Genomic DNA, 13,713 nt, shown 5'->3' with positions numbered 1-13,713 from the left:
GTTGTCTGGATGACGACTGAACGTCAGTCTGAGCAGCAGAGAGACGCCTTCAGCTTCAGCACTTCCCCGTTAACAGTCTTCAGTACGTCACGCTGCTGCTCCATCACAAAGAGGCAGAGCAGCTTCTCCAGCAAACGTCAGTGAATGAGATGTTCCGTTGGGTAATTCAGGTCCGAATCTATAATCCTTTTAAAAAACAAATTCCCTTTTCCTACAAAATGTTAATTGAACTCACATGTAGTTATAAGGAAAAACAGACTGTATGTGTCCAAGTCCAAACATTAAATGTATATCATCACTTTAGCTCCATCTTTGTAGAAGTAGTCGGTTTAAATCTGGTTTTACTATCTTAGAAAACATTATGAGTTGCAGCACTTTATAATAACTAAGAAGCTGTAAAATTAAAGGTGTTGAGGTGGCAGGCAGGATGTAGGACCCAAACGCAGGACCCAGAGACAGAATGATTAACTAAAGTGGCAGCTTTATTGCTGGAGAACATTCAAATAGAAATAGAAGAAAACAAAACTAGAAACTCAAAACTTAAGCCCAAACTAGAAACCCGGGAAACTAGAAAATCAAACCAGGAAAGAGCAAACCAGAACATTACCAGAAGCACATAGAAAACAAAACACAGTACAGTTGTTAGATTTCTATTGTTGGTTGTCATTTATGCTTAGAAATATTTACTTATATATGCTTAGAGTTTTGTAATTAGTTGTAGATTGGTAGAGGTTTTGATCCTTGATAGTCTGCAAACTTTGTGTGTATTAGACAGCACTTTGGGAGCATGAGAGGTCATACCGTGTCTTATTGTTTTATGGTAGGATTAACGTAGTTGCGTCTGTTCTAGTCTAAGTGCTCTTTGTTTAGATGAACTGCAGGACTTCCTCACCGTGTTATCTAGGATGAACCATCTAGGGTGAGGGGGAGGCTACCCTCTTCCTGACCAAGGATGTTTGAACCTTTGATCAGCAGTCCACACACACACACACACACACACAGGCAAGGTACTCTTTGTGTGTATGTAGACGTCATATGTTAATGAACTTATGCATATTCATGTAACCTCAATAAAAGAACAGTGGTACGGGAGAACAGACGAGAGCAACTGGGGTCAAGCGAAGGAACGGTGCCTCCCGTGCACGAGAAACATGAAGAAGCTTGCCTACTTGTGTCTTGCTTTGCAGTGTAATTATATTGTCTTCAACGTTCCAGCGGATAGATTCAAGCTACAAACCTATCAACAGTGAGGGTACAACACAACAACTAACAGAGAAACACAGGGCTTAAATACACAAGCAGGACTACGAGAAGATGGGGAATAGGTGGTAACACATCTGGGACAAATCAGGCCTAATGACAGAAGGGAAGCAAAACCAAGCACACTGCACACAGGACAGGGACTATCAAAATAAAACAGGAAACACATGAGGCACAGACTTGATACTGAACAGAGGGAACACAGAGCACAGGGACAGGATTGACAAACTGCAACATGAGACACGACTGAACAAGAAAATCAGCATGAAGACAGAACTAAACCTTGAGTAAACATGAGGGCTGCAGGAAGAAAACCCAAGTAGATTAGATTAGATTAGATTAGATTAGATGAAACTTTATTAATCCCTCGGGTGGGTTCCTCCAGGAAATTCAGTTTCCAGTAGCAAAGCACCGAAAGAAGTTGCATGTTACAGATACATTAAGGGGAATAAGAGTAAGGATATAAGCATAAATACACCACATATACACATATATAGATACAGAATATACAATATGGATAAATAGGATTGCTCATTTGAGTGAGTATATTTCACCGTTGCTTTCGTATACATGAAGCGGACATACCTGAGTGGCTGTGATCTAATCCTGTTTACATAAAGTAAGCCTGCTCCCGAGCAGGTTTACGCTTACGGATCTGTTGCTATGACAGCAAGTCCCGGATGAGCTTCGGAGAACCGAACGATCCAAGATCACGCGAAATCGTCAACAATCAAATCCAGCTAACTTACTTACCCCCTACCCACCTGGCCTGTTGCCGGGTAACACTCTGCTGTTGTCTGGTTTCCAGAGGAGGCTGTCCAGGTGAGACACACATAGACAGGCTTATAAAAGTTTGGACTCTTTATTTGGACTCATTTCCAACAATGTCAGCCCCAATAAAGTTATGGATTATCTTGCATTAATAGGCTGCTGGTTTTCTTTACTGGTTTCAGGTGTTACCAGCAAAATAGTTGTTTAATCATCTGGAATGTACCCAGATTTATTTATTTAGACAGAGATCTTGACCCCCCAATGTTCAATACAAAGTCACGCCCATGGTTACGTACCTGTGCGGTTTACCTGTGTGTGTGTTTCAGGACAGGAAGTGTGTACTGCACGTACTTACCTGTCAGCTCCATAACTGTGGTCTCCCTGGGAGACACCAGGTAAGTTTACAGGTAAAGTCTGGTTCACGTGTTTGTCGTGCTGTTGTTTATTTGTTTGTTTGGTTTCTATACGCTCGGCCCAGCCTCCTCCTCCTGCTCCCATCATGCACCTGGGTGAGTGGGCTCTGAGCAGTGAGTCACGTGCTCATCGTCGTCTTTAAACTTTATTTTATCTTTAAAAATTTAAGATCGGGTCATGTTTTTATTCCTGAGGCTTTAACTGTGAAAGGGCACATCCTGTTTACATCCTGGTAACAGCTCCGTCTGCTCACACTTTACTGCCGAACTGGTTTGGGGGCGTGGCGTCAAACTGAGGGTTTTCTTCATATTTACAGTCGGTGTGAAAACGTCAGAAGGTTTGAGTGAAAAGAGAGAAAAAGATGTTTGTGAGGATTCACGTTGTGGATATCTGAGGTTATCAGAGTGTCAGGAAGGGAAACCTGAAGAAAGTCAAAGAGCCGCCCAGCACAGAACAAGCCTGTCAGAGCAAAGACTTCAAAGACTCTACAGGCTGCACAGGGACGCACTGTGAGCTCACAGAGCTCCACGTCTGCAGACACCTTCAGCCACACTGCTGAGGACGAAGACCTGCAGACTGAAACGTCCTGTGGTCAGAGGAGGTGAAACGAGAAGAAGATGCAGCTACAACCCAAAGAACAGCGTCCACACAGTGAAGCACGGTGGGGACGCTGTGGGGGGGCCACCACAGAGAGAAACAGGCGTCCTGCAGGACGTTTCCACAGGTCCGAGCCGTGAGTCTGCAGAGACATAACCTCTGTGTCTGTCTCAGGTGTGTGACGGGGACGCTGACGACTTCCTCCTCCACTTCCTGTTGCGTCTGTGCAGCAGCGATGTCATGATTCGGCCGCTCAGCCTCACCTGCAGGAAACACACCAACCAGAGACCAGAAGATAACCCCACCCTCACCACCCTGACCAACCCTGACTGCAACCTTCAGAGTCGTGTGTGTGTGTGTGTTTCAGAGGTGAGGAGGTTCACTTGAGGAGACAGAGAGTTCCTGACCAGACTGGCTCCTCCCCTTCAGCTCACCTGTCTGCACCTCCACCCTGACTGAGCTCCACCTGCTTCGTTCTGACTTCATCTGTTCTACGTGTTCGTACAAATAAAACTTTATTGTTCCTCCTGTCACACGGTATCTCACCTTCACTGACCCTAACGCTGGTGATCAGGGTCAGAGGTCACACGAAGCTCTCTGGGTTTAACCTCACACGAAAGGGGCGTCGCTGTCATCATCACAAAGAGGCCTATAACAGGTCATGTGACCCTTCTACAGGAAGTGATCCCTGTGAGTGGCGCCCACATCAGAGATGTTCTCAGATGGTGATTCATCAAACCTGCACCAGTAAAATCTGACAGTAGAAGGATGATGAGTGAAACTGGTTAATCTGGTGTTTGTGGCACAGAAGGTTTGACCTCCACTGTGTGACACGGGTCAGACTCCAGCTGGGCCTGCCGCTCTCAGCCTCACTCTGAGGAAGCCCACAGTCTGTCACAGTGGAAACTACACCGGGGGACCCCATCCTTGGGGTGGACCCATTGTTGTTTTAGCGTGTTTTGGGGTTTAAAAGCCACAGAGACGCGGTGCTTAGGAAAAATGCATTTCAGCTGTGCTGATGCTCCTGACACGTATAAGACTGGGGAAACCTGCATTCAGCTGGACCTGAAAAACACTATGTCCAGATAAACACAATCAACTTTTGGAGAAAAATAAAAGATTCTTCATCAGACTAACAACTAAAAACATGACACTTACCTTAACAGTATGGGCTACATCAAATATATTCAAGACCGACAACAACACTTCTCACTGCTGCTAATTTTAACAAAACTAAACAAAAAGTAGAAAAAGGCAATTCACCAAGTCTTGAAAAGTAAAACTGAAAAATAGAAACACAGAATAAAATAAAACATCCATCCAGATCTTTACCACCAACAACATAAAATCTATCTTAATTAAATGGCCAAATTCTCCAATAAATTAGCAATAATAAAGTAAGAAAAAATAAGACATTCAATTTATGGACGCTCAAATTAACAGAGCGACATTAAACGCACCTCATTGCCTGCCGTAGCGTTCTTCGCAGCTGCACTTCACCTCAAAGGTCGGTTAATACATCGGATTGAACTTAACCAAAGTCCAATTAAAGGAAAATAACGGGAGGGTTAGGAGTCACAGGAAAGACGGGCTCCTCAGCAGCGCAGCATCCGATTTTCAAAACCTGCTCACCTGAAATCTCAGCCAGCAGGCCACAGCCAGGCTCCACCATCAACCAGCAGGCCACAGCCAGGCTCCACCATCAGCCAGCAGGCCACAGCCAGGCTCCACCATCAACCAGCAGGCCACAGCCAGGCTCCTCCATCAGCCAGCAGGCCACAGCCAGGCTCCACCATCAACCAGCAGGCCACAGCCAGGCTCCACCATCAACCAGCAGGCCACAGCCAGGCTCCACCATCAGCCAGCAGGCCACAGCCAGGCTCCACCATCAACCAGCAGGCCACAGCCAGGCTCCACCATCAGCCAGCAAGCCCAGCCACGCTCCTCCATCAGCCAGCAGGCCCAGCCACGCTCCTCCATCAGCCAGCAGGCCACAGCCAGGCTCCACCATCAACCAGCAGGCCCAGCCACGCTCCTCCATCAGCCAGCAGGCCCAGCCACGCTCCTCCATCAGCCAGCAGGCCACAGCCAGGCTCCACCATCAGCCAGCAGGCCCAGCCACGCTCCTCCATCAGCCAGCAGGCCACAGCCAGGCTCCACCATCAGCCAGCAGGCCCAGCCACGCTCCTCCATCAGCCAGCAGGCCCAGCCACGCTCCTCCATCAGCCAGCAGGCCACAGCCAGGCTCCACCATCAGCCAGCAGGCCTAGCCAGGCGCCATCATCAGCCAGCAGGCCCAGCCACGCTCCTCCATCAGCCAGCAGGCCCAGCCACGCTCCTCCATCAGCCAGCAGGCCACAGCCAGGCTCCACCATCAGCCAGCAGGCCTAGCCAGGCGCCATCATCAGAAATTCCGCTTCCGGGTCCCTCGTGGTGGCCGCCTCGTGCTCTCGCTTCAGTATGCCACCCAAGAAAGGCCCAACACCAGAGGAGGTTGAAGACATTAAAACCTCCCTCGGAGCGCTGTGCGGAGACGTGGCCGCAGTCAGGGCGCAGCAGGAGCTGCTTCTGGGGCTTCTGGAGGAGGTAAAACAGCTACGCCTCCAAAATGCCGAGAAGGACAGACGGATCATGGATCTCGAGCGGCGGGTGGATGAGCTGGAGCAGTACACCCGTACGAACGACGTGGTCATCAGCGGTATTAAAATCAAGCCACGCTCGTACGCGCGCGCGGTGGCCGGGAACGTCGGGGAGCCCAGCGACGAGGAGACCCGCTCGGTGGAGCAACAGGTGGCGTCCTTCCTCCAAAGCAAGGGGATAGAGATGGACCTGGAGCACATAGAAGCATGTCACTCACTGCCCAGGAGGAGTGACAGACTGCCGGCCGTCGTTATGAGATTTGTCAATCGGAAGAACAAGGTCGCACTGCTGAAACAAGGACGCAAACTGAAAGGCACGGACGTTTTCATTAATGAGCATCTGACACGAAAAAACGCAGACATCGCGAGGAAGGCAAGGCAACTGAAGAAGAACGGTAAAATACAACATATACATGGGTAACAAACTGTAAGATTTTCATTAAGCTAAACGGGACACCAGAAGAGGCAAAAGTACTGATAGTGAGGAACATGGAGGATCTGGACAAGTATAACTGACACCAATGTATCAATTACACCAGGAAATGACATGGACACGTTGAAATTAGTTCTTCAACAGAAAGTAATTGATCTAGATTGTGAATATAAGGAGCATAATATAATAGATCCAGAAATAGATTCTGAAAGTAACTTTCTCTCTTCTTTTGTTAAAAATTGTAATTATTTCACTCAGGAACAATATGAAAAAGAAATTAACCTAGACGGGAAGCTCTCATTAATTCACTTTAACAGCAGAAGTATGTACTCTAATTTTGATTTCATTAAGGACTATTTGCAACAATTTTCTCGCCCCTTTAGTGTTATAGCCATCACTGAAACTTGGTTCAATGTCGATAAAGGAATAGATTTTTGTTTGAATGGATATGATTTAAAATACATGAATAGATTAAATAAGGCGGGCGGCGGGGTTGCTATATATGTTCATAACTCTATAAAATATAATGTTGTAACAACTATGTCTATGGCTATTGATGGAATTTTGGAATGTTTGACTATTGAGATTATGAATGAAAAAAAGAGAAATGTTATAATAAGTTGTATATATCGGACACCCAGTTCAAGTATTGACACTTTTAATGAATGGATAGAAAAAACGTTTGCTTCGGTGAACCAAAAATCACTATTCATCTGTGGTGATTTTAACATTGATTTGCTAAATCCAACAAGGTTAAAAGCCATTGATGACTTTACTGACACGATGTACAGCTTATCACTATATCCAACAATAACAAAGCCAAGCAGAATAACTTCACATAGCGCCACTATTATTGACAACATTTTTACTAATGTCATGGATTTCCAAATTAATAGTGGTCTGCTTGTCTGTGATATAACTGACCACTTACCAGTTTTTACTTTGTGTGACTGTGATTTAAAAAAAATAGATACCAAGATCATGATAGCAAAGCGAACAATAAATGAAGAAGCAATTCATGCCTTCAATTTCGATTTAGCACAACAAGATTGGAGTTCGGTGTATGAAGAGTCAGATGTGGACAAGGCTTATGATAATTTTCTAGATATTTTTACTATGTGGTACAATAAACATTGTCCTGTAAACGAACACATGACAAAGAAAAAAAAGATAAAAAGTCCTTGGCTCACAAAAGGAATTATTAATGCTTGCAAAAAGAAAAACAATCTGTATAAACAGTTTATCAAAGTAAAAACAAAAGAAGTGGAACAAAGATATAAAGCATATAGAAATAAATTGACTGATATTATAAGAACGAGCAAACAACTTTATTATAGAAGAAGATTATATGAAAATAAAAACAATATAAAAGGAACTTGGGATGTGTTAAACAACTTAATTAACCAAGGATCTTCTGGAACATCATATCCTGAATATTTTACTGATGCAAATGGTGAAAATCACAACATGAGTAATATTGTCGATGGGTTCAATAAATTCTTCATAAATGTTGGCCCTGAACTAGCAGCGGACATCCCGTGTCATAAAAATGAAAATATCAGTAATATAAAATCAAATCCCTTTTCACTGTTCCTCTCAGCTACAAATGAGCAAAAAGTAATAAATATCACATTAAAATGTAAAAGTAAGTCTTCAATGGATTATCATGACATAAATATGTCTGTAGTTAAACAGGTTATTCTGAATATTGTTAGTCCCTTAACATATATCTGTAATTTATCATTTCAGTCCGGTTGTTTTCCAAAAAAAATGAAAATTGCGAAAGTAATACCACTATATAAAAGTAATGACAAACACAGTTTTACCAATTATAGGCCTATTTCTCTACTGCCTCAATTCTCAAAAATTCTAGAAAAACTTTTTAATTCAAGATTAGAAAAATTCCTTGAAAAACATCAAATAATAAATGTTGGTCAGTATGGTTTCAGAACACAAAGAACCACTTCAATGGCGATAATTGAGGCAGTAGAAGAAATTACTGATACACTGGATAAAAATAAATATGCAGTTGGTATTTTTGTTGATCTCAAAAAGGCCTTCAACACAATCAATCACTCAATTTTACTGGATAAATTGGAAAGATATGGTATTCGAGGGAAAGCTGGTAACTGGTTAAAAAGTTACCTAACAGGTCGGGAACACTATGTTAGCATAGGGCATTACCATTCAGAGAAACTTGGTATTACATGTGGTGTTCCCCAAGGGTCAGTGTTGGGACCAAAACTTTTCAATGTATACATAAATGATATTTTTGATGTTTCTCAAGTACTTAAACTCATACTGTTCGCAGATGACACCAACATATTTTTCAGTAGCGATGATTATACTGATCTTGTAATGACTGTAAACAGGGAGCTAAAATTAATAAAAAAATGGATGGACATAAATAAATTATCATTAAATATAAATAAAACTAAAGCAATGTTTTTTGGTAATTTAAAATATAATATAGGATTACCAATTATCATTGAAGGTGTACCAATTGATAATGTGAGTGAAAACAAATTTTGGGGAGTTGTAATTGATAACAAAATTTCATGGAAACCCCACGTCAGACACATAAAAACCTAAATTTCCAGAAGCCTCGCAGTTTTGAACAAAGTGAAACAATTCCTTGATAAAGATGCACTTCGTACTCTGTACTGTACCCTGGTTCTTCCATATCTTACATATTGTGTGGAAGTGTGGGGAAATACATATAAAAATACAACTAATCCATGAGTCACAGTACAGAAACGAGCACTGCGTATTATTCACAAGGCTGGTTACTGTATCTAGATCATACTCATAAACTCTTTCTTCAGGCAAAGTTACTTAAATTCCAGGATCTGGTTAATTACAATACATCCATAATTTTGTATAAGGCTTTTACTAAACTTTTACCGGCAAATTAACAAACTAGATTTGAAATTCGAGAAAAGGTTTATAATGTGAGAGGCTTTGGAGAATTCAAATTACCCAGAACTCGAACAACCCGTAAAGGTTTTTGTGTGTCTGTATGTGGTGTGAAAATCTGGAACAGTCTGAGTTTACAATGAAACAATGCAAAAAAATTCCAAAATATGTATGTACATATATGTACTTGTGTGTGTAGATATATATGTATGTATATGTATGTGTGTTTGTTACTTGTAGTTATTACTGCCTGTTACCTGTGGTAATGTAATTTATAATTTATATATTCTGTATTCAGTTATGAAGGCTCTAATTGTTGGTTGCGAGCTGCCGTTTAGAAGCTTGTATGTGCCCGGGGCTGTTGATGGGTCTGTATGCAATGATGGGCGTAGCTGCGGGAAGTTTATTGTTTTTTTTGTTGATGAGTGAGTATAGGGGTGGGATTTAATAAGTTTTCTTCGTCCCACTCCTTTTTCAGGCAATTTTTGTTTTTTGTTTTGTGTATTTTATGTTCAATATACGTATTTGTTGTGCCTGAAAATGAAAAAATAAATGAAATGAATGAATGAAATGAAAGGTAAGGTGAGAAAATATAATAGATATATATAATCAATCAATAAGGTGAAAATATCAGATAAAAGGTGTTTTTTTTTGGTTATAAGGAATAAAGAGGTCAAAGGTCAAAACAAGAGTTAAAATTAAAGGGTCAAAGGTCAGATTAAACAGGTTACACAGAAAGGATCGGCAAAACTTAAACAAGGATAAAGAAATAATACATTAAACAAGGAAATAAATTAAAAGTCTGAGTTAATGAGAAATTAAACGTTTAAATCAGGTTAAGAGTTAAATTTTAAGCTTTTCTTAGTTAAACTAAATAAAATAATCAGAATAAACGATTGGAGGAAAAAAGCAAAGATGTTGTGATCAAATAGTTTGTACGGCAGAAAGAAAAACATGTTTCAGTAGATTGTATGTTGGAAACCACAGTAGACACAGTAGACTCAAATCATTGTTACTGAGGAATTCTGCCTTAAACAGTAAAGTGTTCTTTAACAGTGTGTGTGTGTGTCTGCAGCTGTTCTTTGTGTTGTTGCTGCATCGTTGCCTCAGGGGGAAAGTTGTGTGTGTGTTATGCAGACTAGCAGAGACTGCAGCTGTCAGCAGCCACACACACTTTCTATTCTTCAAATCAAATCACAGTGAAACATGTTCACTGACAGCTCAGCTTCAGCATCGTCTTCATGCTGTGACTGCAGCCGTTCAACTCTGTTTGTCTTTAACCCAAATCATCACAACATGCAAATATAATCATCAAAATGATGTGACTGGAAGGATGCAGCAGTCTGTGCTCCACCTTTCTCCTCCACACCTGCAGGTGGAGAACATGGATGCATGAATCTCTACAGAGTTCTTTGAATATTATCCGTCTCATCAGTTTTCAGTGAACAAAACTCCTCACAGAGCCAAAATAAGCAGTTTGTATCCAACATAACTCAGCTGGACTCTGATGCTCCGTATAACAGCCACACATGAGTCTGGATTCACTCAAAGCATTGAACAAACTTTATTGGAAATGAAGCTTTTGGACATTTGTTCTCTGATATTTGCTCTTCAGCTCGAGTCTCCATCAGTGGGAACATTTCCTGATTCAACTTTTCTTCTGTTCAAATCAAACTCCATGAGAATCAAAGTGTGAATCAGAGTCCTGATGATCAGATTCTATAGAAACATGGAGACTGTAGAGGATTTACACTCAATATGTTCATTTGTTCCCTTCAAGAAAAATCAATCAGTTCATCAAATTAAATCAGTCGTTGATCAGTTTGATTGACAGGACAGATGATCAGAGGTGCAGAGTTTTTACCTCCATAATTCAGACTGGGACTGAAGAATGGGTGGAGTTTGTGAGTGAAGGAGCAGCCAGTAAAGGAGTAGATCAGAGCTGCAGCACCTACATCATAAAAGGAGACCAGACCCTCCTCATAATCCACAAACACCCCCACCTTCTCAGGACCAGGATGAAGACAGAGATCAACTGGAGAGTCAGCACAAGCACTGTACTCATTTCCATTTCTCAGCCTCACAGTCCAGAAACCATCCTGAGGTCTCAGTGTGATTTGTCCCTTCCTGTTGATCGACTCTGTGGCCACTCCTAAATTCCACTCAGTCTTTCCTTTAACCTGAACCTCAAAGTAAAATCTGCCTGAAGAGAAACTCTGCTCTCCTAAAACACAAACACAGTGAGAAAATCTCTCTGGGTTGTCTGGAAGTTTCTTCCTCACATCACTATGATAAACTTGTTTTCCATCATCAGACAGGATGAGTTTAGGATGAGCTGTATCAGGATCCAGAGTCACATCCACCTCATGCTGCTGCACTCTCTGCAGCTCAGCCTCAAACAGCTTCTTCTTCATGAGTTTCCTGATTGTCTCCTCCAGCTGAGCCACAGCTCTCCCCACAGTCCCCTCATATGATGGTGGATGAACTCTGACCTCTGTCCAGTCCTTGCTGGGTGGAGCAGCTTTCAGGGAGGAGAAGCTTTGGAGGAGGTGGAGGTGGTCTTCAGAGCGTGAGAGCTGCTCCACCTCAGAGCTTCTCTCCATCAGCTCAGAGATTTCCTGTTCCAGATCTTTGATGAGACCTTCAGCCTGTTTCTCTGTAGCTTCCTGTTTGTCTTCGATCTCCTTCATGAGCTCCTTCAGGCGTCTCTCAACAGACTCCATCAGAGCCATGAGGACCTGAACACCTTCTGCTTTCTGTCTGTCTGCAGCATCTTTACTCATCTTCACCGACTCTGTGATTTCCTGAATCTTCAGTCGTCTCTTCTGGATCATCTGCTGAATCTCAGCCTCTGTCTTCTCCAGCTCTGCCTTCTTTCCTTCATATTCTTCTCTCAGAGGAACAAACTCGTGGTTCTTGTGGTCTAAAACAGGGCAGAGCGTGCAGACACATGTCTGGTCGGTCTTACAGAACAGCTGCAGAAGGTTATCGTGCTTCGTGCACATCCTGCCTTCCAGGTTCTCCACAGCATCAACCAGCTGATGTCTTTTCAGACGTTTCAGTGTCAGATGAGGCTCCAGGTGAGTGTGACAGTAGGAGGTCTGACACACCAGGCAGGACTTCAGGGCCTTCAGTCTGGTTCCAGTGCAGACGTCACAGGGAACTTCTCCTGGTTTGGCAGCTTGTTGCTCTGAGCTGCTGCTGGCTTTCTGCTGAGCTTCACGTCTGAACTGAGCAACCATCTCAGAGATGAAGGTGTTGATCTTCAGCTGAGGTCGAGTGTAGAAAGTCTCTTTACACATGGGACACTGACAGATGACATTCATGTCCCAGTGCTGACTGATGCAGGTTTTGCAGAAGTTGTGTCCACATGATGTAGTGACTGGATCAGTGAACACATCCAGACAGATGGAGCACAGAAACTGATCTTCAGATCGCAGATTGCTGGCAGCAGACATGTCTGCACTCTGAGGGAGAAAGAAGAGAAACATTTGATTCAAAATTCACTTTAAATTTCATTTTACAAAGAGAGAAACAAGCGTCAGTAAAAGATGGCGGCGCGCACAGACGCAGCGACCCGGAGCTCCTACATTTTTGCACTTTTGGTGGTATTGGGTATTATTTAGGCTGCTGCCCCCGCGACCCGGCTCCGGATAAAGCGGATGAAGATGGATGGATGGATGGTATTATTTCACACAGTCTGGGGTTACTTCAATACAACAGAGATGATCTACTACAACTAAGCCGTGGAGATCTTCAACTAGCATCCGAGTATCTCATCCCCCCGGAGATCGTTAAGCAACCCCCGGGGCTACCCGCAACAGCAAGCCGCAGGAGGAGACGTTGCGAGCGGAGGCAGAAGAGAGGCAGGCGGGGAGGCTTGTGGGCACGGCTAAAGACTAGTCCGTTTAAACCACCACTCCCGACCATATTCCTCTCCAATGCCCGTTCAATCCGTTACAAACTGGATGAAATACGACTGCAGATCGCCACTCGACGGACTTTTAATAACTGTTCGTGCATGATTTTCACTGAAACCTGGCTGGACAGCGCCATTCCCGATGCGGCTATTGATCTAGCGGGCCGCACCGCCTATCGAGCCGACAGGTCTGCGGACTCGGGCAAGAAGACCGGCGGGGGGCTGTGCATCTATATTAACAACTTTTGGTGCACGAACGTCACGGTAACGGAAAGGCTGTGCAGTACAGAGGTAGAACTGTTGGTGTTAAAGTGCCGTCCATTCTATCTCCCTCGGGAATTTTCTGCCGTTTACATCTGCGCTGTTTACATTCCACCAGATGCTAATGCTAAGCTAGCGTTAGCACAATTGAGCAGCAGCATCAATAACAGCCTGGTAGCACACCCGGACAGTGTCTTTATTGCGGCTGGGGATTTTAACCACGCGGACCTGAAATCTGTACTTCACAATTTCCACCGAAATGTGAAGTGTGCTACCAGAGGAGATAGAACGTTGGACCAGGTGTATACCAACATGGCGAATGCATACAGAGCCCAGGCTTATCCCCACCTGGGTCTGTCAGACCATCTCTCCCTTCTGCTACACCCAATATACACACAAAAGATCAAGAGCACTGGGATTACAACCAAAACCGTGAGAATATGGCCGCAGGATGCTATTCCGATGCTTCAGGACTGTTTCCACTGCACAGACTGGGATGTATT

The 13,713-nt window shown here is 43.4% G+C and overlaps 1 protein-coding gene across 1 annotated transcript; it reads right to left on the bottom strand.

Annotated features, from left to right (window-relative positions):
- Nucleotides 1-10,804: 10,804 nt before the first annotated feature.
- On the bottom strand, nt 10,805-12,499 carry LOC146578163 (E3 ubiquitin-protein ligase TRIM21-like). The gene has a single exon (XM_085268572.1). It carries the CDS (start codon nt 12,486-12,488, stop codon nt 10,833-10,835), a length of 1,656 nt encoding a protein of 551 aa, XP_085124698.1. The 5' UTR covers nt 12,489-12,499; the 3' UTR covers nt 10,805-10,832.
- Nucleotides 12,500-13,713: the final 1,214 nt, after the last annotated feature.

The sequence above is a fragment of the Mchenga conophoros genome, linkage group LG3, assembly GCF_057382185.1.
Source record: "Mchenga conophoros isolate Kocher_MC1m ecotype Shallow Benthic linkage group LG3, M_conophoros_male_GT1.1, whole genome shotgun sequence".
Classification (NCBI taxonomy): domain Eukaryota; kingdom Metazoa; phylum Chordata; class Actinopteri; order Cichliformes; family Cichlidae; genus Mchenga; species Mchenga conophoros.
Note: the sequence above shows the minus strand (reverse complement) of the source record. Positions and strands in the feature narration are given on the sequence as shown.